Source organism: Hippichthys cyanospilos, chromosome 16, assembly GCF_059441005.1.
Source record: "Hippichthys cyanospilos isolate Australia breed blue-spotted pipefish chromosome 16, RoL_Hcya_1.0, whole genome shotgun sequence".
NCBI classification, from domain to species: Eukaryota; Metazoa; Chordata; class Actinopteri; order Syngnathiformes; family Syngnathidae; genus Hippichthys; species Hippichthys cyanospilos.
Window position 1 is genome coordinate 11,743,776 of NC_142384.1, and position 27,750 is coordinate 11,771,525.

The 27,750-nt window shown below is 40.1% G+C and overlaps 1 protein-coding gene across 4 annotated transcripts in view; it reads right to left on the reverse strand.

Moving 5' to 3' along the window:
* The window catches only part of septin9a (septin 9a), a 48,349-nt gene extending 20,625 nt beyond the window's left edge, over positions 1-27,724 (reverse strand). The window contains exons 1-3 of one of the 4 annotated variants that reach the window (XM_088436914.1): positions 27,688-27,724; positions 19,906-19,968; positions 69-821 (exon numbers count right to left, since the gene is read on the reverse strand). In XM_088436914.1, the coding sequence (XP_088293040.1) occupies positions 69-821; positions 19,906-19,968; positions 27,688-27,709 (838 nt within the window). In that variant the 5' untranslated portion in view covers positions 27,710-27,724. Of the gene's footprint in view, positions 1-68; positions 822-1,265; positions 1,315-8,734; positions 9,012-16,875; positions 16,943-19,905; positions 19,969-27,687 lie in introns of those variants that run through there. The other 3 variants (XM_088436918.1, XM_088436916.1, XM_088436917.1) reach the window with 3 other exon arrangements.
* Between the last annotated feature and the right edge of the window lie 26 nt (positions 27,725-27,750).

Sequence of the window (27,750 nt, forward strand, 5' to 3'; positions counted from 1 at the left end):
CAAGTGGGCGTGTGATATTGGATGTTTTCGTGTATCAGGGAATACAAAAGAGCTTTTCAATTACTTACGGTCTGTTTGTCGTGCCGTGGGGGTCTCTGTGACAGTCGGCGGCACCCAATCCACCCTGCTGTCAGCCAGACAGGACAAAGGTGCAATGGGCGCAGGTGGTGGTAGGTGATTGTTGTTTTCCACTACTCCGCTCGGCACCAAACCATCTGGTTGTCTGAAGCTCGGAATCTCAGGCCTTCGGGCCACCTCGACTGAGGTGATGGTGGAAGACGGGAGCTCTGTTCTTCTGTGAGGTGGCTCAGGGATCCGAGAGACGGGTGCGGATGAGAGCTGGGCGTCCATTCTCTTGGGAGGTGCGGGCGGCTCGTTCGGCCGTGCCATGCCAAGTTCTGCCCGTCTGCTCGTGGAGCTGGAGATGGGATTGGGAGAGCCGTCAGGCGGGGTGCTCCGACTGCCAAGGCTCACCTCAGGCCTTTTAAGGCCAAAACGAGTGATGCCGGCACTGGGTGAGTTATCAATCTGCTTGGAGGAGACCTCAATAGAGATTTCTGTGCGGCGAGAAGCTGCATCGGGATTGCGACCCCCTGATAACTCAATGCGCCTCATGCCTGTTTTGGGGGATCGAGGGTTGGAGGAGTCAGAGACGGAAGATTTAGCGGAATAGTAGTCAGAGTTGCGGGAGCTCAGATCATAACTCCTCTGGCTGGACGTTGAGGAGAGCGACGAGCGGATGGGGTTGGTGGTCCGACGGGACAGAGGCGAGGGGTGTGTGGATGAATCAGTATCCTCCACTTCAAATGACCGTTTCAGAGCTGGAAAACAAAATATTTCTGGTTAGGCAAGAAACAAAAGACTAACATTGGCTTTATTCAGCCTGAACCCATCCTACCAGAAGTATGCAAAAAAGCTAAACTAAGCAAACCAAACATGATCTAAAAATGACAAGTTAGGGAGGGCCGGAAACGCTTAGGTCCTTCAACAGAGAGGGAATAATCCTTCAGTTTGTGCTGTCATTTGTTTTTCTCAACACCATTGTTTTCATTCAGTGCAGAACAGACGCTTCTTATATGACAATAAACGTCACTGCAGACTTGGAATAAGACATACTGTAAATATAAGTGTGTTTGGAAAAACGCAGAAATAAACAAACACCCACACATAGGAACGCGTTTTTGTTGATTTGAGGACAGTGGCCATCGTGCTTTTCAATCAACGTATATTTTGCTTGGGTTTACATTCATGTATGTTAATCTCACCTGTTTTGACACGCTTCATATAGCTCGAAAGCATTGCGCCGGTAAAATCCAAGAAAAAGCACTCGCTGGAAAAACAAACAAACAAACAAACTAACTAACTAACAAACGAATACAGGCGTCAATATGCTGGTTCGAACTTGCTCCGAAATAAATTAAAGACGCATTTTTTCCCAGGCGAAATTACGTGGATATCTTCAATCTTGGTTGACCGAAATCAAGGGCACCTGTTATACGGTTGACGCATGCGCATACTTTATCGCGATTAAAGTTGTTCATCCGAATAAAGTGATAACTTTCAAAATGTATCGTCCGCGATTGCGATTGTTCCTTTGAATAAAGTTATGCTTTTCAAACGCTATCGTAGAAACTCAACTAGTGTCATCTTTTCAAGCTTGTATAATGTTTGTTATTTCTTTTTAGTACACGCACTGATATGGGGTCATAAAACTAAAGTTAATAATCAAATATTCAAATAAAAAAATAATAAATGTTTGATGGTTAATTTGTACGTTGGCCTAATACTGTTTAAAATTAGTTACACTAGTAGAACGCACAATTTTTTGTTTGTTTGTTTTTTGCATTAATGTGCTATTAGTTTGTCCGAAGCATTATACAAGTGCATAGATAATCCTGAAAAATCGACAAAATGACGAATTCTCTGAGAGCTTCATTATTTTCTGCCAAGCATAATAACAAACCCAGTTTTTTTAAAGAATGCTCTCTGTAGCCATTTGCTTCACGACAGATGTGAAGGTGACACCTGGCTCGCTTCTGCTTTGGCCCAGGCCGCAGCCGCTACAGGCCCCGCAGCAATATGTCTCTGTCCTAAATAAATACCCAGGCTGTGCAGGCATCTGGCCCTCTTATGGATAGGCACCAGCATGGGAGATGATCTTCCTGGAATACGACTGCTTCTGTGGCTGACGGTAGTAAGCGAGTGAGTTATGGAGTAAGATTGCTAGTGAGTCAGCAGAGAAGTAGTTGGCTCACAACATTCACTTGGTGCAATGCGAGCTAATGCTGTGTGAATCAGCAGCATTATCTTTGCCCCCCAAACCTTACTAAAATGCTCATTATACTGCATCAGTACAGAGTTTCACTTGAATCAGAATTTCCTACGTGATGAAGTAAATCAGTAACCAAATATTAGGGGGAGGGGGGCAGTATCATAGAAAGAAAGGCAATGGAAAAGAATCAAAACATAGGAGTAGTTTTTGCTTTCAGTGTTTATTGGGACGAACCCTGACATATTTCGAAACCGAGGCATATTTTTCCAAAAATTGTTGGTTGAATTCCAATTTGTATCACCGGTAATTTGTCCCACTATGGAGATTCTATTGTATAAGACGACATTTTTGTTAATGCTCTGCATTTTCTTCGTGAGCCAAATCTTACTTTATTCCCACACCGGATCAGACGACACGCATGTCAGAGCCTGAGGTAATATGGTAACTAACAGTCCTCAAGTGGCTTTTATAGATAGAATACCAGAAAAAAACAAGTTCCTGCGAGAGCTGCGTCTCATATTATTTAATCCATTCCTCACAAAAAGTTCTTTGTTCGTCACATCAAGCCATTGTAATGGCTCAAACTGGCTTCGCTATGTTCTTCCTTAGCTCATTCCAAGTCCGTTCTGCTTCTATTGGACACATGGTCTGCAATATAAAAAGAGTAATTCTAAAATTAATTCTAAAAGACGGCCGAGAGTCAAAGCATCAAAACGAACTCAAAACTTGTTTGTTTTGCCTTTTGTCAAGTTTTATGGAAATACTTACTCCAAAATAAGGTCAAGATGTAGTACCCATTTAACATGTGTTTGATTATGATTGGTTTTGCTGAATGTTTTCTATTATATACCAATTTCTAAATGAAATTGACTTGGAGTATACTGTTTGTATTGTCCTCTGTAAACAACAACAACAAAAAGCTTCGCCTATTCCACAGGCCGTGTTTGACCATGGCTGTGAAATAATAACATGTTTGCCTGCTTCTGTGCTAACTGTGGTGTGTTTTCTGTGTGATGACTGAAACCTAAGACGCGGAATGCCTTGTAGACGCAGTGGAGACAGTTGTCAGCTGTATGTGTGCGCGAGTGTGTTTAAACACAGCTGGAGAGCAAGGTTAAACACCGCTTTGCATCGTGCGTGTGCAAGGGCGAGGGAACAAACGTACGTACTACTTCCCCTGCGCTCATGCCTGTTTAACTTGTCAACCGTATGTGCATGCTCTGTTGCTCGTGAGACACACACTAAAAACGCACTCGAAGACTGCACCAAATAGGGAGGTCCTCGCAGCCAAGCGTGATGTTTTTCAACTAACACATTAGACGGAGTGACTTCAGAGAAAACAGATCACATGATGCTGCTGAAGAGATGTAAAGAGTCCTTGTGATCAGTCGGCTAAAACAGACGAACAACAGAGAATGGGATTTTATTGTGCTCTTTGTATTCTAATACAGTGGTTTGCAACCGTTTTTCACTGATGTGCCCCTAGTGAAATATTATTTTTTTCAGTCAAGTACACCATCTGTGTCTGAAGTTTCAAACTTTGAAGCTATATTTGTAGTTCTCTAGGCATTTTTTTTCAACAACTCCAGATAGATAGATCAGGTAAGATAATATGTTTTATGTATGGATCATTTGCTGTCAAATTGTGTTACTAATGACAATGCACATCTGTCTAAAACACAGGTGTCGAATTCCAGTCCTTGAGGGCCGGTATCCTACATGTTTTCAAACGTTTTCCATCAAAAACACCTGATTCAAATGTTTGGGATCATTTTGGAGCTCCTGCAGAGCTTGCTAATGAACTAATCATTTGAATCAGGTGTGTTTGGGAAAGAAAACCGGAAAACATGCTGGATGTCGGCCCTCGAGGACTGGAGTTCGACACCTATGGTCTAAAACTTGACTAAATAAAGGCATACAACACTTCACAATACAGGAGTCACTGTAATATAATAAAGCAATAAGTTGCTTCATGTTCCATTTAATTTGCTTTTAATTTGAAAAGAAGCTGTACTATTCCTGCCGTGGCATTGAAAATGAAGCCCTGTTAAAATCTCACATTTGCATATATATGTGGTTCGGGCATTTGGTTAGGATGCCCCCCAGACACCTCCTCGGTGAAGTGTTTCGGGCATGTCCCACTGGAAGGAGGCCCCGGGGACGACCCAGGACATGCTGGAGGGACTATGTCTCTCGGATCCTTCTGGAAGAGTTGGATGAAGTGGCCAGGGAGAGGGAAGTCTGGGCTTCCTTCCTCAAGCTGCTGCCCCCGCGACCCGACCCCGGAAGACATCGGTAGAAGATGGATGGATGGATGGATGGATGGATAGATGGATAAATGCACACCTCTGATGTTTAACACCAAATATCCCTGGTCTGTATGATGTATTTTATTTCAATATTTTAAATTGTTGTTATAAAGATGTTGACGCTGAACTGCTCCAGATGAAAAACACGGCACATTTCGATGCACTTATTTTGGATTTCTGTACAGAAATTATGGTTTGAATAACTGCAACGTGATAGTGGTGGTATTAAGAGGTGGATTTTAGTCGAGCACGTCCCCGACTGAATGCCAAGTTGCCAAATGTACAGCGAATCTTTGTTACAAGAGTACCCTCAGGTGCCCATACTTCCGTCACTGTATCACTCAAAACAGTATTGTTTATAATCCGTCTCTTGTATTGTATCTCATCTGACACAGAACACTTGTGGTATAGCCTCGTCACTCATAACAGAAATCCAGCTCCAGTGGAATTTCCTCTCTCTGAGCCAGCGAGTCTCCCAAAAGCAAGAAAAAAAGAGGTCAACTGAGAGAAAAGAGATAAGTGGCAGCTGCAGCGACAAACGAAATCAATACAAGCCAGATGTCAGCTTGCTGGGTTATCAGAGATATGTTTGCGCTGCACGCAAAGATCCTGTTTTTCAAAAGAACGCATCCCGTCGAGCGCGCCATGGAACAAAAATGATATTAAATGCATCGGATCGGAATGCTGCAGCAACTCGACCCCATTTCAACAGAAATACCTCAAATGAAATCTATGATAGCTTCCACTAGCAAAGAATTGGTAAATATGTGCTGCAGTGTTCTCACTGTGGTAAAATTAATGCATCAGCACGTAAAAGCCCATCCAGGGGAAGTACACACTCCTCAAGAACAGTGGCCCATTATGTGTCACACACGAGACTAAAAGCATGATTTTAAACCACATGGTGGACACGTCTTTCCCCCATTCCCCACGGTTGTTTTCTCTCCAGAATGCGATTTATTTGGCCTAACGAGCCGACGGGAGATTCAGCTTGCATTCCGTGAGCAAACTGGCGTTGACAGAGAAGCCGCACCGGACAAGTGTGGATGCGTCAGTGGTGGTAGAGTACAAGTCAATTTGTTGCATCCCCCAACATTCAGAGCTAGAGAAAGAGGAAAGGGCCTGAGGATGGACAAGTTGCTGAGAGAAGAAGAGCGGATGAACAGTCAGAGGATGAAGATGAGCGGGAGTGTGAATGTGTGGGCAAGGGGCAGAGTGATGAAAAGGAAGAGGAGCCCTGACAAGGGAGTGGCTGCAGGCCAGGTGTTCCCCATACTATGCGGATGTCCAAAATCGGGCCGAGGACCATTTTTGGCACTTTTTACTTTTATTGGCCCACTGTGTACATTCTAATAATACAATTAAACTCATCTCAAAAAGTGACATAGTTGAACGATAGAACAGAATTTTGAAAAGAAAAATGTAAACAAAAATGTAGCTGAACGTTATCTTTTCTTAATATTGCATCACTCTTCATTTACTTCTTGTTATATCCAACAACAGATCTCAAATGGAGGTATGAGTAGCCCTGGGGGTAGGTAAAGACACTTTGGGATGTACGTAAGGTTTGATCAACGTTTAAGATGGTATCAGCAAATCTAATTTAATTCTTTGTCATGGCGTGGCAGGATTTTTTTCTCTTCAAATTAAGAGCAAATTAATTGTAACATGAAGCAACACACTGTATTGCTAAATTTCATACAGTGACTTGTTTGCAAAATGTTGTATACCTTCATTTTGTTTTGTATGAATGTTCTGTCATTAGTGACACAAATTTACAGCATGCAAGCCAAAAATAAAACTGATTATGTTGATGTTACACAATCTATCAGGAGTTGCTATGCTTAGAGATACCACTACAAATATAGTTCCAAACTTTCATAAATCAGATACGTACTGTATGACACAACATTCTGTACTTCACTAAAAATATTTGACAAGTGTACATAATGAAAACAAGGTTGAGAACCACTGATATGGAATATTAAAGAAAGTGTTGCACAATGTTATTTTTTCTTTTTTTAAACATTTCAAATTGTGCAACCTTCAGGGGTGTGAGTTTTCAACTCCCAGTGTGCTCTGTCATGAGTCATGACAGCAAATTAAGTAAAAAAAAAAAAAAAAAAAGTGCAGCCATGGACACCATCTGCACAAATGGAGCTTTCCAAACAGCTGAGACAACTTTCAAACTTTCAAGAGATCTGACCTCAGAGACGAATGTAAACAAAAAACATGACTGCAAAAAGTGCACTGCTGATGCAGATATCTAAGATAACTAGTTGAAATAATCTTTTACTGGCTGGTGACCAGTCTCGGGTGCGTATTCCTCCTCTCACAGTTACATGGACTAGGCCAAGGGTGTTCAAACTTGCTCCTCAAGGGCCAGTATCCTGCATGTTTTCCAGATTTCTTTCCCCGACACACCTGATTCAAATGATGGTCAGAAGAAGCCTGATAACAATACTGTTCAGGGAAAGAAACCTGGAAAACATGCGGGATGCTGGCCCTCGAGGAATGAGTTTGAACATCCCCGGACTAGGCTCCAGCTCACCCTAATTAGAACATGTGGGAAGAGGAACATTAAGACTCCGAGCAAATTACGATTCTGAGCCTGGTAGCATAAGTGCCAAATGCCATGACGCCCACAGAATATTGACAATGTCATGCAAATAAAGGTACAAACATGAAAAAAAAAACAACCATGGAGGCCACCTGCATTGTAGCTACAAGTGTGGGTAGTTGGTATCACTTGTCTTTTTTTGCAAGAGTGCATCCAACGACCAGAAATGTTTTTAATAAGTTTTAATATACTTGACCAGCAAAGATGATTCTGATTCTGATCTAATGGTGTATCAAAAAAGTTCTCACCTAGCTTGTCTGCGGAACTCAGGTTTGTAAAACGTTGTAATGGCTAACAGATATGTGACGATGGCGACGTTGCATCACTTTGGATTTGGCATCAGCACAGCTTTTGTGTAGAAGATTACGACTGGGGTTCACAGAAATGGAAATCGGACACATTCAAATGAATGATCGACACAAGTTATGCAGTGAGTTAGCATCTCACAATACGTTGTTTTGTTGTACTTCTAAAATTATTGGAAAATAAATGCTGCTGAAGTTGTGACAAATGAGTCAACAGAAAATACTACACACTCTAAAGTTCATCCAGTCCTTTTCCGAGCCACAATTTGGTTATTTTTGACCCAACTGTTTTTAGAGAGCAGCTTCACAAACCCTCTTTCTCCCAAGAAGTACCAAGCCGCCAGTGAATGATCAATCAGTGCAAACCACACCCCTTCTGTGCCAATAATGGAAGTGACCATGACCAAAAGAACCAATGCTAAAAAACTGCGAGCAATATGGGGAACTCTGTTTGGAAAACAGCTGGCAGTGGCCTAAACTTAAGGTCGGGAGAACTACTTGGTTTACTGTTTGATTTATTGGTGTGCCGGTCTCCATAAAAAAGCTACATAATAATTTATCGGAAATTATTTCGTTGATCCCCAAGTTATGAGCCTTTGGGGGTCTACTGACTCTGTCTTGAGAACCGTTGATTTACACTTTGTTGCCATTACCCATAGGGGGAATTTCTGGACTTCATATTACCTCTGTGCATCCATCCGTTCATTTTCAGAGCCCTGGACTGGTCCCCAATCACTGGTGGCTCCACTACAACTCAATTAAAGAATTCTTCAAGTAGAACTCTCATTTGCAGAGGTCAACAAGACATTCATGTGTATTGGTAATCACGTATAGATGGTACAAAAGCAGTATTTTAGGGGGTACCACCCCCATGATCAGTCATTCGAAGTATAATAATATACTTTTAAAAGACAGTTCCAGCCTGTTTCTGGTGAAGCAGCACACCCATATTGTGAGTCAGGTTCCTGAGGAGAAAGGCTGATTGCACCCTTTTTTGGGGCTCTGCAGCTACAAGTTCACAACAGCATTAACAAACACAGTTTAGAACACTTTTAGCACGCATTTTCCCTTCAACCACAACCACAGATGTCAAGAAAGCCCTCTCAGTTTTTCCAGATGCCGTCCAGTCCCAATCAAACATGTGGAAAACATCTAAGGCCGCTGTCCTCATGGCAGGGGTTACGTAGTCACTGACAAGAGCAAGTTGAGAGAAAAGAACGCAACTAACCTTCAAAGTCTGATATGATCCCCTCCAAGTGAGCGTTGACCGTAGAATCAGACATTTTTTTTGAGGGGGGACGAGTGTGTTTATCATGCGAGGGTTCCCTTTCACCCAGCAAGGAAACGTCGTCCAGAGAAGCGGTCCCGATTTTAAACAAATCCCAAATTTGGAATCCGACACAAGGGAGAGGTGGAGGAGGGAGGGGAGGAAAAGAAAACAGAAAATCCAAGCTCAAGTCTCTCTCCTCTCACTCTGCCCACTTTTTTCACAACTTCTTCAGCCTCCTCTTTTCCTCCCTTCTGCTTCCCCTCTCTCTCCCTCCTGGCTTCCCTCCCCCTCCTCACGTTCATCCACGCTTCCCTCCCACTTCCACCGTTTATTCACAGGCTCACTTCCTGTGTACACAGTCACATGACTGAAAGCTGCCCTTGTCAGCTGATGGATGCAGATGTTGATACGGAGGTTTTTATCAATGGCATCGGTGTCCAGTTAAAGCAACAAATCAGGAACCTCTTGATGACCCTCTTGAGCTTAGGCAAGAGGAAACAATAAAACAGAGTCAAGTAAGGTATGTAGGGAAATTTTTCTTTTCAGGAACTGTCAGATGCTCACACCACTAGCCTCTTCTTGCACATTGAATGAAAGCAAAAGCTATAGGATCTTTTTGTAGACGTGATGGTGGATTTTCTGGCCCATATCAAATCGGCTGGCCTGGACGAAGCTGGCGTGGGAGAAGGAAGTCCAGGGTTCCCTGCTAAATCTGCTGCCCTCGAAAAACGACTCCGGATAAGCAGTAGAAGATGGATGGATAGATGGATCAAAGGGAAAATCTGTTAGGCTTTCAAATCTAGTTTTTATTACACTAGTCTATCTTTTGTGACATAGCTGGTAGATTCGTGTTTTGTACATATGCTTCACAGTTCTAAGGTCTGAATTCAGGCTATGGCCTTTTTGTGTGGATGTTAAGGCGTTACATGTCTTTTGCTGTGACCCTGAACAAGAGGCAGCAAATGGACGGTTGGACTGTTGGTTTGATTGGATTGGGTTGGGTTTCATTTTGGTTGTTTGGTTGCTTGGGTTTGGTTGTTTTGTTTTGTTCTGGACTTGTTTTGGGTTTTAATTGTTGGTTGTTTGCTTGCTTGGATTAAGATATGTTTAGGCTTTGGGTTGATTGGGTTATTTTTGTTTTGGTTTTTGGTGTTGGATGGTTTGGTAGGGTGGTTGGGTTGAATCGGCTTAGAATTTGGTTTGGTTTTTGGTTGGTTAGTTTGTAAAGGTGTCAAATCTAGGTCTACAAAGGAAAAATCTGATCCAGGAAGTAAAAAGGCTGCTACGGTTTGGCTTCAGCTACGGGGCTTTTACTCAATCAGGAACTAAGCAAGCTCCTTGGGAGCTTGTCCTTTTCCCTAGCCATTTTCTGTGTTTTCCTAATGGTAAATCCACCCGCAACACAAACTTTAGCAACAACTACAAGGGTACTTCCACTATGAATATATTACAGTAATACTACTACCACCACCACAATTACAACTCTGGCTTGTTTTGCAAGCTAAAAAAATCCCTCCAATGTTTTATTCTCTAAAACTAATTCCATTTTGAATGCTTTATCTCATGTTTAGAATTACCATTTTGCATGATCGTCAACCTCGCTGCCAATATTCTGCTTACATTGGAATCATGGTGTGCAGTCTGGGTTGATTTAACCATATTTACTAATCAAACACAGAACGGCTCAAAGCACACATACCGGCACACGGATTTACGACAAAAATGTCTTGACTGTAGCAAAACCTGTAATCATGGTGCAAACTTGCATCCCATTTGTCTGCCACTGGACCATGCAAAATATGAAAAAGCTAATAGACGCTGATATTCCTGGCTACAAAGAAAGCTGCACATATGGCTGGACTATCAACACTTGAAGTGAGCCAGATGTAAATTCTTTGGCGCAGGTAAAGCGCCACAATTCACTGAGCGGCTGGGAGTGGCCAAAACTAAATGAGCTTCTGTTGAACTACTAGACGCAATCCTCTAGCACTTGTTTTTGACATAAAACATTTATCAAAGCATACTTTGCAACATAAACTCCACAACACGCTATATTTCTCCAGCAGGGGCCACCACCGTGCCTACAAATAAACTTTGTTGCCACGGGCAACTGTGTTATACTGTAAAACAATCTCCAGCGATATTAAAATGGCAATATGTGGAGAATCCCAATCTGGGACACACCCTCATCCCACTACTGCAATTCCTCACATACAGACACAAGCTAACCTTTGCATACCCACCCCGCATCTCAGCGACATCGCATATGGCCCCGGCAGATGCACGCACAAGTATGAAAACGCATTAGGGAAGAAACACATGCACGAACTCAGCCCAGCAACCGACCCTTTTTTCAACCACACACAGACGCAAGTCGATGACAAGCCCACTTCCTTCCACTGCGTGTCCTTGCAAGCCCAGACGGTGCTAATCCAATCTTCTGTAACAACTGTCATACTGGAACTCTAGAATGCATTTTCTGGCCCAAATTAGAAAGAAGGAGGCTCGGTGGAAGGGTGGTTAACACATCCGCCTCACAGTTCAGAGTCTCGAGCTCAAACCCAGCTTGCTTTGGCCTTCCTGTGTGGAATTTGCACATTCTCCCCGAGCCCGTATGGGTTCTCTCCGGCTTCCTCCCACACTCCTAAAACATGCATGGCAGGTGTATTGGACACTCTAAATTGTCTTTAAGTGTAATCGGTAGTGTGAATGGTTGTTTGTCTCTGTGTGCTCTGTGATAGGCTGGCAAAACAGTGATATACTGTAATAGGTATTCATGACAGGTTTTTCTTTCAACTGTTCACGACAACGGAATGGAAGAGTTGAGCTTGACAATATCCAACAACACACATAATTTGAATTATTATTATTATTATTATTTTTACTCAACTAAATGTACATTTTTAGTCTTCAGTAAGCCACTGCTTCAACTGTCTTTGAAGAAAGATAAAATGTACTGTACTGTGCTGTGCTGCAGTATGTTTGAATGTACAGCTGTTGGTATTATGTTGCACTGCAGCACTCCAGATGACGGGAGACAGACGCCCGACTGTACTCAAATGTAGGACAGACCACCAGCGGCACTCCAAGAAAGAGAAGAGGATAAATATATAGAAATTAATGCCAGGCTGAGGACGGCTGTTGCAGTAGTCATGCCAGGGCGACAGGGATTGTAAATGCAGAATGGGCACACCCATACAAATAAACGAGTTTTTCATGAATGCTGTTACCTATCGGTCAAACGGCAATGTGCACTGGCCGTATGATAGCGTATGTGCAAGAGGTGTCCAGGTGCTTTGGATGGAACTGTCTGGTTGTCTTTGTTTTCATGGCAACACTCATAATAAAAAGCGGGACCTGGCTCGTCTTCACTGAAGAGACAGCATGAATGAAGAGGGGGAAGACAGGAAGTTGAAAAGATAGATAGCCCCGGTGGGAAGGGACACGTAAAGGAAAACATTACATTAACACACCATTACATACTTCTACCACTACTATTGGCTAATACCACCACCACTGAAACAATATGAATGACTATTAAAACGACAACTCCAGCCACTATACATTTGTAGGTGACTACATCTAGTAATCGGGCGACTATAAAACTATATTGCAACTATAAAACTATAAACTAGAGCCATGATTCCTACCACTTCTAGAAGTGCTGCTGACACCACTACAGTATAATGAATAACACCACTACTCCCAGTAAAACTGCGATTAGCACAATTACCACTACCACAACTTTGACAACCTCGAGAAGAATTTGAATTACAACAATCAATAATACTACACAATAACAACTATTGCTCCTAATGGATGGATGGATGGAAAAAGGACAAAATGAGCAATACTAAGAAAGAAAGAAACATTGTGTATTTCAAACAGGAAAACGCAAATGAGAGAAATATGTATTTTAAACAACCACATAGCATTACTAGCCTAATAAGACATAAGCTAATGAATAGGATTCTTGTAGCACATATCCGTGCTATGATGACCCCTGGTGGCCAAGGTGCATACACATGAAGGAGCAGAACAACGTCCATTGAATGAAAGCAAAAAATTACAAAAAGAAAAACAGTTTAACGTGCAAAAATCTTTACTCCCCTTTAATATCTACTTGTCCTTTTAAGTACATATTGTGAGCACTTTTGCCACCTATGGTGATGAATGTCAATGGAAAGTATTCGGATGACAAACTGTCCCACATTGTGCCCCCTCCCACCCCCCTCCAAAAACCAACCACATGAGTGCATGCACAGCTGTACCGACAGCAGCTGTTTTTTATACAAAATGTGGAAGAGCAGCACACACGCTCGCTTTGTGCGTATTGATCAAATGCAGCACCTGTTGGCAACATGACTCAAACGTGTGTGTGCTGGCGCACGCATAGGAAGCCACCCTTCATGGAGATGATTACCGATATTACTTTCGTCTGTTTTTTTTTTTTCCCACCTTCGCCTCTCCACTGGGTAATAACTTAATGGATGGCGTCAACAAGACAGCATTACAGTTCTTTGTTAGCCTCGCTGCGCTCACATATTGTTCTACTCAATGCGTTACCATGACGATGACCAAAACACAAGTCCACGGGCTTCTGGAAGCAAAGCGGCCACAGAGTTCAGACTCCTGGCCAAAACTAATTTATGAGGGAACATTAAGACTGAGATTTAAATAAAAAATAAAATAAAACACAAGCTTATGAGACAGTATTCCATTCGGCACACCGCACAACCTTCATAAAAAGCCACAAAACAACATACAAATGATCATAATAGATTATTTTAAACATGGATTGCATCAGAATTTCTTTTTATAAATGTCATCATTCAACTTAGTGATGATGTTGTCTGTTGCGTTTAGCTCCACTCGGAAAAAATTGTGAGACTTTGATTCAATGTCAGCCTTTCTCACATATGTAGACAATTTTGAACATTTCATAGCAAGAGTGAGAATGAGTAAGAATTCCCTGGAAATTTTGATGAATTCAGAGAAATTGCATCAAGCACACTGAAAAAAAAATACAGGTTGAGTCAAACTATTAAGGGAATAAAGTCATAGTTGTTTATTTTATGTAATTTAACAAAGTTGCAAGGGAAGCACTGTATGTCTAATACTACTACTAATAGAAATGCAAAAAATTAATTTAGTAATTGTGACTTATTTGAATATTTTATTCAAATATTACATTTTAATTTAAAATGCAGATGAAAAAAAAAAAGTACAAACGTTTACCAAAACAAAAAATGAATTAAAAAAACAGTTAAATTGCTAAAACATGGCAAAAGTTGTTGAATAAAAATGGAAAAATAAAATGTTGACTAAAAGTACAACTGAAAAATATTGAATAAAATCTGTTTAAAAAATGTAAACAAAACCAAAAAGCACGAAGGCATGCAAAACAAGAACTGACAGTGAAATTCAATTCAATCAATAAAGGATGACTTTTTAATGAATAAAAATCACAAAAATTTAAACCATTGACTAAAATTAAAAAAAGAAAAGGAAAATTCAAAATATTGAATAAAGTAATTAAAAATATTTTAAAAAGTAAAATGGTAGGCAATAATAAAAATATACTGAAATATAATAAAACAAAAACTAGCTGAAAATGATGACTGAAATAAATTAAAATGACAAATGTTAAATTAAAATGACAAATGTTAATATTAAATACCATTTAAAAAAACAATTAAATAAATTAAATTAAATACATCAAAAATGAATAAAAAGAGTATTGAATAAAAATATTTGTTAAAATTTTGAACGCAATAAAAAGAAAAATATAGAATAAGTTCAAATTTAAAATGTAAACTAAAATAGATGAATACAAAAACTGACTAAAAATGATGGATAAAATAAAATTTGGATGACAAATTTTGAAAACAACAAAAACAGACATCATTAACTAGGCAATATGGAAAACCCTAGTTTACCAAAATTCTTCCGCGAGCTGTTTTCTGACTATATTTACAGTTGTTGAGTGTATGTAGTTTACTCCCATTTCTTACCATCTAGGGACACTAGGGCACTTTTCAAAAGGTTGCAATCCTCGTCAGAGGAGTGACATTTCACCCTGCATTGACTGCGAGTGAATGTGTGTGACTGTATCGGTGGCGATCATCAGCTGACCACACAGAGACTGCGATGAATGGGCCAAACGCTGATGGCCTTTTCGCCTCCATTCAGCTCAGTCACTCTCAGGGATCGTTGACTCATTCGCAAACAAAGCGGGCTTTGCGCATCAACGCCACTTCATGACGGCTGCAGATTAGCCAGAAGACACAGCAACTAATTACCCGCCACTACATATGCATTTGAGGATATGCAGAAATAATATTCGTGTATGTTATGATGATTTGCCAAACTTGATGGAATGGAAAGATGTGGGCCCAAGGCTGACATATTATCAAGTTGCAAGTCCAACTTGGGGTCGCATTTCTGTCCGTGTGGTGAAATAAATCTTCTTTCCTCCTGCTTTTTTAATCTCTGTCAACTCCTGGGGAAAGTGTCTGGCTCCTAAGCTACTTGCGATTGAATGGAGTTGCTCTCAAGGTTTTTTTTCCCCCATTATAAGTGAGATTGTAAATTATAGCTGCTTTAAATAAAATACACACGCCAGACACCAAGACGTTGATGAAAAATAGCTTAAGATGCGGAGGCATTTATATTCACATGCACACAGTAGAGGGAGGCGCCATACTGTATCTATGCGCAAATACATACATACATATATATATATATATATATATATATATATATATATATATACATATATATATATATATATATATATATATATATATATATATATATATATATATATATATATATATATATATATATATATATATATATATATATATATATATATATATATATATATTTACGTTTTTTTTTTCTTTCCTCACTTTTTCCCTCACTTGATTAATGGGGATCGGACCACCCCCATTATAAGAGAATTTTGTGAAGTAAAAATACCAATAAAGTCTATGAGGTGTGTTCTACTTTTCTTTCCAATGCCCAGTGATCTCCTAACAGTATTACAGAGGCCAAACGGCATAGGAATAAGATTAGTCATAGTAGTAGAAATATAAGTAGTAATAGAAGTACTGTAGGAGTAATAGTAGTAATAGGAAGAAGTTAAGAAGTAATTGTAATTACAGTAACAGAAGTAATAGAAGTAACAGAAGTAGTAATGGTAGTAATACAAGTGGAAGTAGCATGAGTAGAAATGGGAAGAAAATTAGTCGTAGTAGTAGTAGTAGCAGCAGTATTAACAGGGATATTAGTAGTAATAGAAGAACAGTAAAAGTAACAGAAGTAATAGAAGTATTAGAAGTAACCGAAGTAATAGTAGTAGTAATAGTAGTAGTATTAGTAGTAGTAGTAGTAGTAGTAGTAGTAATAGTAGTGGTGGTGGTAGCAGTATTATTAGTAGTAAAGGTGGTGGTTTTGATGGAAGTACGTATTAATAGTAGTATTAGTAGTAGCAAAGATGAAAGAATATGAACGTGTATGGGTGTACTTAATAATGTGGCTCCAAGTGTGTAACGACACACACACACACACACACACACACACATGCTGCTGCAGACACTTTTGGACCATTTCCTCTCCAACTCATTCTTCCCTCCCGATGACTTTACAGCTTCCGTGACCACTAAATAACACGGATGACAAACTCTATTTCACAGGAGTTTGTGTGAGTGCGCGTCTTATTGAAGTGTCTTATTTGCAAGGCGGGCTGACTCAGGCTTTGGACATCCTGTTGGCCAGAGAGAAGCGAGTGACCCACAGAGCCACGAGGGACAAGAGTAGTACTGTTTAAACATGGCTCCTTCCTGTTCACAGTCCAAACAACGACAAAACGACAGAAAAGGCGCAAGGGGGGGTGGGGGGGCATATTTGAGAAGGAATCGGTTTGTGGAGATAATACATCTGTCAGCTAATCATGCACAGCCCCCAAAAGAAAGCATGCAGTCAGCAGAGAGGACAGATTGAGAGAATGGAAAATCGAGAGGAGAGAGTGGCGCAAGGAGACGCTCATTGAAGAGTCCGTTTGAGTCCACTGAGCGAAGAAACATGTGTCCTACCTGAGAATTTGTCCCCCTCCATAACCAGATCACTCCCTCCAGAGCCACATGTAGCGTCTGCACTTTGACTTCCACTCTCTCGCTCCCTCCCTGTCTTTTTTTGGACTTCCCTTCCTCCCTCCCTCCCTCCCTCCCTCGCTTTCGTCCTCCTCTCCCCGCTTTGATTCCTTCACTGTGACGACATGGCCCATGTGCAGGTCATATGTTGCTCCCTTCAGATGCTGCCGTGGAAAGACTGAAGCGGCATTGTGTCCACTGTAAGCATGTGACGGGTTATTTTTGCCGGGCCCTTCCCTTAATGACACTTCCTCGCCATGAATCGCGTGCGGCGTCGCCTGAGTGTCAAACAATGTGAAAGTGATTGCTACGAAACGAAATCTCCGGATCAGGAAACTCCACATGACACTTGATCCCTCCGCACATCCCTCACACTGTTGGAGGGCAGAGGTCATTTGCCGAGCGCCAAATTAAGACATCAAAGGGGTCGGTCGCAAATAGCAAAAATAATGGACGCCTATTTAGTGTCCCCCAACTACTCGCAAATACCAACAATTTCGATTTTTTTTAAGCTGTTCAATATTTGCTGGGATTTGATGTGCTTAGGCCAAAACCCTGTTTGGCATAAAAATAGTGCTTTGGCGCCATCTTCATGGCATCTTTCTGTCAGTATGTTGCCGTCAGGGGAGGATCTTCATTTACACACGCTTGCTATGCAGTTGCTATGGGTACGTATGTGTCACCATTTTATCTAGTTATTTTGATGTCATGGTATTGCATTTACTGTTGTGTCTGTTTTTTTTTCCCTTTAATGCCATTTCTATGGTCCTGTAAATCATTTTCTCATGTTATATGGATTGATGTCTGTCAGAAAAAACCCTCTCAAGCAGCCTTCCTATTTTTTTCTGATTCGAATTTCTGAGTCTATTTTTCAAGTCTAGTTTCCGAGTCTAGTTTTTCCATGGCTAGTTTATGATGCTTTCTGTGGTTACATTGAATTTCGGTGTCTAAAGACTTTCTACTTGTCACATTCCCCGTTCACTCTGCTTTGCCTTTCCGCTCGTGTCCTGCGGTAATTCATGACACTACTGTTCAATTTGGATGTCCTGTCTACTTCTCAGTACAAAACCAGCTCTCAGGTGACACCCTGTTTGATTGGAAAGTGTCATTTTGTGTCATCTTGGTGCCAATGAACACCGCTGAAATGACTACAGGCTACAGAAGTGAGGAAAAAAAAAGTCATGCTTGGACACCATTTTGTGGTATCTTAGTACCACAGAACTGTCTTGAATTGAGGGAGTGTCATCTACACAAGCCACAGCATTGTCAAACAGACAATAGAAGTAGATTGAAATATACTTCTCATTTTCTTGTTCCATTATCTAAGTAAATAATTGTTTGTAAACAAGAAAAAAAAAGATTCTTACAAAATGCCAAATGCTCATTTGGGGAGAAAATGTTACTAAAAAGCTTTTTTGGATGGGACACAAAAGTCACAAAGTTGGCAACGAGTAGCCCTCATTTTGTCTCGACTCCGGGACATTCCATTTTTCTGCATTGTAGCGACCTCTTGTGGTCAAAACAAGAAGCTCCTGCAAATCGACTGACACAATTTCTGGCTTGACACAATTTTTGTGTCGACATTTTAGCTGGTCTGTGGAAGGAAAATGCTCGTTAATTTGAGTTCGTGTGCCTGCCTGCTTAGCATCCCATAATAGGCTCACTTGGCAGACACTGTTAAGCATTTACTGGCAAACTGCACTCTAAAACAACTGCACCAAAGTTAATAAGACTAATAGGAGCAATTCATTGTGAGAGCGATCTAAGGTCTGAGGCCATTAAACACAACATGATACATCCTAATCATAGTGATGTCATTTTCAAACATGCACACAAACACACATCTAACCATCAATGGTGACACACACTTTACCACAATAAACTTATATGCTTGTTGTCTCATTAGACATCAAGTGTTTATGGGATGAGTTCACATCCTGCACTAGACACAGCTGTATTACTTTGCACATGCAAAAGTGTGTGAGAATGTGTGTGTGCGTGTGTACTTCCTTCCTGTTCTCTCTCTCCCTTTTTGTGCTGACTCCACATGTCTTAGCGGTGAGCGTTAGCCACATCTTCAGCATATGTGCCAATACCAACACACACAAAAAGAACAACTGAGTGGGGGAGCGAGTGCCCATTGCAACAATGAATCATTTCCAATTGCAGAAGGCAGCACTTCATATACTAAACCATGCGTATGTGGCATGTGGCAAAAGCTAACTAATTTGAGGACCTAAAAGAAAATTGCACATTTGCTTAATTTAGGGGCAGTATCATACTGAAATAGAAACACGTGAAAAAAAAGCTGCAGAAGTAGTAGTTATTTTTCACAACAGGTTAAGAATATATGGCTGTGTGTGTTGCTATAATGTGTGTCTACATGTGCTGCTCCACCATATGTGGTCAAATATATCAACAGGTAAAAGCGTTTTGCATTGTTTTGTTTTTTTAGTGTTGAGCCAAACAGCTTGAAGCCTCTTTTCAGCAAAATGTTTCACTCTGCCAAAAGTTGCTTTTGTAGGAAAACAGAAAACAGCTAACTTTGGGCAATAAGAGGGAGGGGGGGGGGCTCCCTGAACTGGTTGCCAGCCAATTGCAGGGCACACTGAAACGAACAACCATTCACGCATCCAATCACACCAAAGAACAATTTAGTATGTGCAATACACCTGCATTGGAGTGTGGGAGGAAGGCGGAGTGCGGAGAAAATCCACACAGGCTCGGGGAGTATGCATTGGAGTGTGGGAGGAAGGCGGAGTGCAGAGAGAATCCACGCAGGCTCGGGGAGAACATGCAAACTCCACACAGGAGGGCAAGCGCGAAGTGTGTGTATATATATATATATATGGCAATATGTGGTAATATGGGATCTTTACAGATTACACTGATAAAAATAGCAAGGGACATAAGACACTATAACAATTTAAAAACAAACAAAACAGGAAATGCCACAACAATGTCTGTACTTACTAGGGCTGAGTATGCTGGAGGCATCTTTGTCCGTCCTCCTTGATCGCGCGCTGGCCGACCTTGCTGTAAATAGACACAGAAGTAAAATCATTTCCATCCATCCATTTTCTACAGCGCTTATCTTCATCGGTTGACCTCCTAATGAATCAATAGGACCTGAGTTCAATTTGAATTTTAATTAATCATATTTCAAGATAATTGACTGTATCCTTCCTATTTCATTGAAACTGTCGTTTCTGATGACCTCACCCCATCAAATACTTTTGGCCCTCTCGAAAGGCCTACATCTGAAGAAAGGACCACAAAATTCCCACAATCCAAAAACTTATTGAAAGCATTCCCGGAAGAGTGGATCTGTCATAGATAAATATAGTGTAGTTTTTCACTTCACAAATGCAGGTGTAGCCACAAACAACATGCCAATACTTTACTACTCTTTCTGCTTCTGGCTATGCTTATTCGCGCATCAAAGTCAACCGCTGCCCATGTAGACGGCGTCTGTAATTCAAACATTGTGTTGATAAAGTTGTTGTTTGGCACAAATGTGATGTAATACATCACTGCCTGTGGTTTAAACTGGGGGCAAAGTACCGACAAGTGCTAATAGGTTTCTGTCAGTCAAAACCGCATGGAAATTAGGAAAAAGAGTGACACCTGTAGAGATGCCCTGGTATGTATTTCTATTTGTATGCTTGTGTGTATGCACGCAAAAACTATGCTCTCTTGCTCAGTCTTGTCTGAAACCACAAAAACACACAACTTCACACAAGCACACAACTTCAAGGGTTATAAAGTAACCTGTAGACACATAGATCTATGACTCTCTTCCCTTGAAAGGTATTTGCAAACCTCTTAGTTATATTTGACTAATGACAATGTGATGTACAACTGAAATCACTGTAAACACAGGATGCATGAGAAGAATTGAGGCAGTGTTCATGCCTGTTGAAAAAAAACACCAATTTTCAACGACATGAATGGACGCCTGTCTGGTAGCGACAGGGCTCGCCTGATTGATGTCCTTTCCTAATAGTGATGTGCGTGCATGCCTTGCAACACTATGACTAAATGTGTCAACGTGTCATCTAGTTATCGCTAACTAGCTTTCAACTTATATGGATGAGGCAAAAACTCACAATAGCAACAATGATCGCGGCAAATAATTACCTAGCTGCTAACATTCCTACGTCGCAAAATAATTACCGTTAAGCTAAGTATTTGCTAGCTATCAAGATAGATAGATAGATAGATAGATAGATAGATAGATAGATAGATAGATAGATAGATAGATAGATAGATAGATAGATAGATAGATAGATAGATAGATAGATAGATAGATAGATAGATAGATAGATAGATAGATAGATAGATAGATAGATAGATAGATAGATAGATAGATAGATAGATAGATTGTATGCTATAACTAGCTAGCTACTAACCTAGGGTTATTATAATGTAGTAAAATGAATAGTTTGTTGCTAGCCAGCTATTCAACATTTAAGTCAAATTTAACGCAAGCTAACCACTGTACAAATGACAGGAGATAATTCAATTGCTACATTAAAGATCTAAAAAATGTTGCTGGTCAGTTAGCTATGTCTAACTTAGCTAAACCTGTGCAGTGTGGGTGTGTGTTTGTATACACAAGTTACATCTAGAAAAGTTGGTCCCCTTACATTGAAACTTGTTTGTGAGAGATGTAAAAGGTGGGCCCCCCTAAATGACGTCCAGAGGGCTGGTACCATAAAATATGAAAACCTGTGTGTGTTTTTACAACCATTTAAAAAAGGTGGCCCCACAAGTGATGTTTATAAAGTTGCCCACAAACCCCCATGAAACATGAAAACCATTGCATGTGTAGAAACCTTTTTAAATGTTTGGTAGGGCAAGCCCATAAAAAAATGAAAGGCAGTGTGTGCATAGAAAACCTTTGAAGTTGATCTCCAAATATGGCTGTCAGAACGATAATTCTCATTTTATACTCAAAAAAATATTTACCGTTCAATATTTGGTGCCATCTTCTAATGTTAAAATGAGATGAAGTAGCTTCATTTAGTCAGACCAAGTAACCTTGTTTAAAAAAAAAAATGCGCGTGCGTATATGCGCATGTGTATATATGTAGAGGAACGTGACCGGTCAAGTGCATGGCCTGGACAAACATGTCAACTACTAAGTGATTGGCCTTAGATGACTAGTGAAGGTAAACAGAGGGGCCGGGCTGCAGCACTTAGTCGCACTTGAAATACAAAAGCACTCACATATACACACACATACACACTTTGTGAATGAAGTCTTACAAAGAAAGGAGGGCTGATTTACAGAACAAACAACACACGCTGAGTTCATTTCCAGCATTTTTGTAATAGAGTATTTTAATTGAAAGAAGTGAGAAACAATTTATGTTTTTGTACAGTATGGTCAAACTATTGGACAGCAGATCTTGTTGATATTGTTTTGGGTTTATTTTTATGTTTATTTTAAACTGTGTATAGACAGTGATGTTTTCAATGTTGTAAACTTTTTATATGTCTATATTTCATGGATGTTCACCTACTGCAGGTGGGTTTGGAACATATTTCTCATTTGACTGCACACACACGCACACACTGCTTCCAGTGTGTTTTTATGGCCCCTATTACATGTGTTGAGAGTATGCCGCAAACATTTCACAACAGTGCTTGCAAATGAGGCAAGAGACAGACATAGAGTCAGAGAGCAAGGGAGAGGAACGGATGGGCGAGTGCATACGACGAGCATGTGTGAAACAGAGCGAGACGGGTTGAAAGGTTCGACGCATAGCCATTTCTTCATGTTGATTTTAAAGGGCCCGTAAGTGCTCTAGCTAAATTCGTAATGAGTGAGGACCACACCAAAACAAACCCAACCACTCAAAAACACACAGTTAACTAGCCACAGATTGGCTAACAAAGTTTTTTAGACCTTGACTTGTTCATTGGGTACTCTAGGTCACTAGATGAGTTGTAACTATCATGTTAGTAGATTAGTAACTATCTAGTTGGAGCTTACAGCTCTCGGTAACTAACTAGCTAACTAGCTAGCGAGGTAGCACAGGGTGATCAGACAATCACCAGTCCCGACAAATTTTCACTAGCCTCAATGTTTTGTCCCAATTTTACAGAAGTCATGTCATGACATCATTTTTTTTTTTTTTAATCAAGCAAAACAATTGTTTGAGCCATATGTATGTCAAACACACATTTGTCAGAGTGGTTTATACATGAACCAATCAAAAAGGTATTTAAACTGTTTATCGTCACGTTCACATCATACCGGAACTATTACTACTTCCTGCTTTTATGTTGAAGAATCATGGGAAATGAAGTCAGACTGTAGCGAGGTAAGCTTTCTGGTCGTATGTTCCCAATGTACGTTCAGTGACCACTCACACACTTAAGAGGAAGACATTAAGCGTTGACATTGCTACACAGTACAAACACAATGAGTATAAAACCATGTGAATCCAGAATACTAATAAAGAAGCCAATAAAACAACATTGACAAGACAGATAAGAATCGGAGTTCCTTTTCAAGCCACTTAAGACATCCGCAAGATCTTTATGACTAGGAACCTCCCTCGGGGAGCATATACTTAGTGTATGTCATACACACAGGGATTCTTTTATGTGACTGCTCACAAAGACATGTCAGGTCAACATGCTTTTAAAGGTTCAAGGCGTGTTTTGTTTTTTGTAGCCAGGACATGGATAAAGGCAACTGAATGTCAAAGGTTCTAGGGGTATATATAATAGTAGTAGTATAGTATAATAGACTGTATTATAGTACAGTAAATGTATTGCATTATGTAATAATGTATATAAAGTATTTGTCGTAGTTTTGTATTAGATTATCTGTATTCATTTGGACCAATTAAATCACGGCCCCAGTTCCAAAATAAAAATCTTGTCATGGTTTTCTTTGAACCAGGAAGAAGCCTGCTAACTATCAAAACAATAATCAAACACAGTTAAGTGTGTGCCTGGTTTAAAGTAAACAATCCCATTCATACACTTACTCTCATAATCATACTCGAAAGTAAACGAAACGCCTGTGGGTGCACCCATCTTGTAATAACACCCACATGTAGATGTCAATGCACGTGTCCTGCTGTACATCAGAAACCCCCCATTATCTTTTTACAGGCTTCCTCTAGGCCTGGAGCTTACCTTGGAAATCTGCTATCAGTGTGGAGTTGTGACTGTATGGCACAGCTGCATTCTTTGCTGCTAATAATAAACACCGGAGGTGGGCGCTGCAGAAAACTTGATGTAAAGCTGACGGAGGGGGACAAAGGGTTGATGGTATAAACATATTCGAATGTCAATGTATTTCTTTCAGTTTCTTGTGTTTGGCCATGTGACATTCGCAGCGCAAGCCCGAAGAAACCCAAATGACCAAAATGGCAGCCTAGTGAGATGGATGAAAACGGGTGAATTTAGTTACACTTTAGACATAAATCAATTGCAGAATATATGCTGATTGACATGATATGCAAAAACATACAGAAATGTAAGATAAGGAATCTGATTTTGTAGACTTTTAGACTGCACACAGACGTTTTTATCAGTGTGGCTTCCAATCAGGTATTTTACATGAATTGAAATCATTATTCACAGTTATTTCTTTAATTTTCTTTTAATAGAACAGCAACCCTAACAAGTTTAAACATTTCAACAATCATACGTAATTGATAGGGGAACAATCATGACTAAGCTCCACCAGCTGCTCTACTGAATGTTTTGCACCATCATTTGAGATCCGGACAACCACAAAACAGCATGTGCATGTCCATGTGCTCCAGTACCTTATTATTCCATTTATCCACAGGCTTCTTGCAAGTAAAATTGAAGGTTAGGCCATCCATCGGCATTTCCAGCCAGATGACAGAGCAAATATATCTCAACATACTTTTATAGCTTCGCTTTCATGTAACCATATAACAATAACTTTGGGCTCCCACTTACGGCATTGTATCAACAGGCTAGGAGGCTTTTGTCACACTGCTCGTGGACCAGGGAGTGTATGTTTGCGGGGAGTGGAACGTAAAAGCACATATCAGGAGTACTTTGGGAAAATAGGGACGCAAGGTGTGTGCGTGTGTGTTATTCATACAGGTTACTCATTCATCTGGAGCATTGGAGGGAGTGGTGTCACAGAGCTGTGGAATACAATAGAATACATGCTGAGTGAAGCAAAGGAATCCCACTTGCATTTTATCGATGCAACTGCTAGACCGGGGCGGGCGAACTTTTAGGCACAAGGGGCGCAAAGAGTTCTAAAATTTGACAAAAGGGCCAGTCCAGGAGCAGAGGAATCGAGTGTTTTGGTAATCCACCTCATAAGAGAAAAAAATATTTTAAGTACCTATTTATTGAAATGACCCTTTCAATAACTCGTCATTAAATTAACAAAATACAGTTTATTAATTGCTAACAGTTACTCTTTTAAGGCACTCATAGTTCCGTTATCTTTAAAGAATTTAACATTATCAGTCTCCTCCGGATTGATAATTTCTTCAAATTTAGCGGGTTGGATTAAAAGGTTTAACGTATATGGTCCTGGGCTGTAGTTTCCCCATGCCTGTGCTAGACTATGAAAAAAAATGCTACTTCTGCCTGTGGCCACCTGTAGGCAGTATAATTAAGTCTAGAGTTATATTGATAAACTGATTGATCAAAAAATAATCAATTACCAAATTAATCGACAAGTATTTCGATATGTGTTGTTAAAATTTTTGGACGCATGTTTATAAAGCGCCTATATCATGGCAATTTCATGCTTTCCACGGTTAAATGTATGCACTTAAATGGTGGAATTTGACTTATGGCTCATTGAAAATTAAATTTCTTATGAAATATTAGTTTTTTTGATGGTTGGATTTCTAACCAGGAAGTGAACCCCTCTGATGGCCTATAGGCGAGTTCTGCACAAGCTATGAATGTTAAGTTTACATTAAAACCGATTTAAACCTCAGGAGGCCCAGTTTATTCATTTGTGTCCACTGTTGGTCCATGTTGTCTCTGCAAGACAGTATCCTTCCAAACATGGGAGACATCATTGGAACGATCAAAATGTCCTCTACTGAGCGCACCAAGACTCAGAAGGATAGCTGGAATAAGCCAAAACCAAATGTCTACTACAGTGGACAAATAAATAGGGTGGGTCTCAGGAGGATAAAATGAGTTGTATGAATCTTTTGCACAGGATTCCTTTCTAAAACTTTGAATAAATGTTTAAAGGATTTATTACGTTGTTTAAAATTGTAATTGTCCAGAATTACTTTGTTTATAACTGAAAAGCAAGAAAAAAAAAATCAAGATTATTTTATGGCCCCGCTCTAACTGCATATATTCAAATGTGCAATTATACTGTGTACATTTGTGCATGTGGTGCTCCTTTACAAAGACATATCCCCACTCATCAGTGAGAAGTAATACATGCGCTCATACTTTGTTATTATACGATTCCACAAAAAGGAATGTGACACCTGCACACACATCGCACAACATACACTTGCACACACACACACACACACATAGACACAGGAGGAAAAAGGAGATGTGGCATGACCCAACTTGCACTTGGCTCCAATGGAAAAGTGTCAGACGCTCGATCGCACAAAGACTTTGGAAAGAGGACCCGGGAAGAGCGGCATTCCGCAGCATAGGCCTTGTGTACATTGGACTGAGCCGGAGCTTAGCTGGAGAAGGAGAAGGTCAATGAGGCTCAGCGGATGGGAGTGAGATTAGGCAGGAGTGGAAAAAGAGGCGGAGGTAGAGGGCTGAGAGGAAAGGGAGGAAGATGGATGTGTTCAATCAGGATGTGCGCAATTAGCGGCGGGCTCGTGAGTGACAAGACGGGCTTAGTTGCTGGTAGCTTTGATCCTGAAGGCCGTAAACTTTTCACTCTTTGTTTCAAAGGGAATGACGTGATAGCATTCATCACCTTCCACAAATGTTCCATGGATCTTGTCAATATATACACACCCTCAAGCTAGTGTCAGCAATGAGCCAATACATATATATATATATATATATATATATATATATATATATATATATATATATATATATATATATATATATATATATATATATATATATATATATATATATATATATATATATATATATATATATGTATACACAGTATATGATAGATAGATAGATAGATAGATAGATAGATAGATAGATAGATAGATAGATAGATAGATAGATAGATAGATAGATAGATAGATAGATAGATAGATAGATAGATAGATAGATAGATAGATAGATCTTGCCAACAAATATCTGCCTCATACATTCTGCAGATGAGCAAAAAAAAACAAAAAAACACCTTCCACAGATGCCACAGACATGGCATCGGTAAAGCTGAAGTTTAGAGTCAACATTTCAAAATCAACCTGGAATCAATCAGGGAGTAAAAAGAAAAAAAAAAAAAACACCGCCTCAAAAAATAAAATAAAGAAATAAAATATATATTTTCTGCAGTTTGAATTGATAAATACCTTTTACATTAACCACACATACCGTAGGCAGAGCAGACTATAATATAATGATGTCACTCATTTGGAGCCCTAATTTGCAATTGAAGTGCCGTGACCACGCCTATCAGGTCACACATGGGTCTTTCTCCCAAAATATGAATTATGAGTATTCAGAACAGAACAGTATTCTTTCCAGTATGTCGACAAAAGTGTCATCATCCACTGGCTCCAAAAATACACCTTTTGATAGCACGGATATCAGTAACACACTTACCTGCGTACGAATTTTTCTTCATGCTGGCAAACTTTTCCTCCTGAGGTCTGTGAGACTAAAACG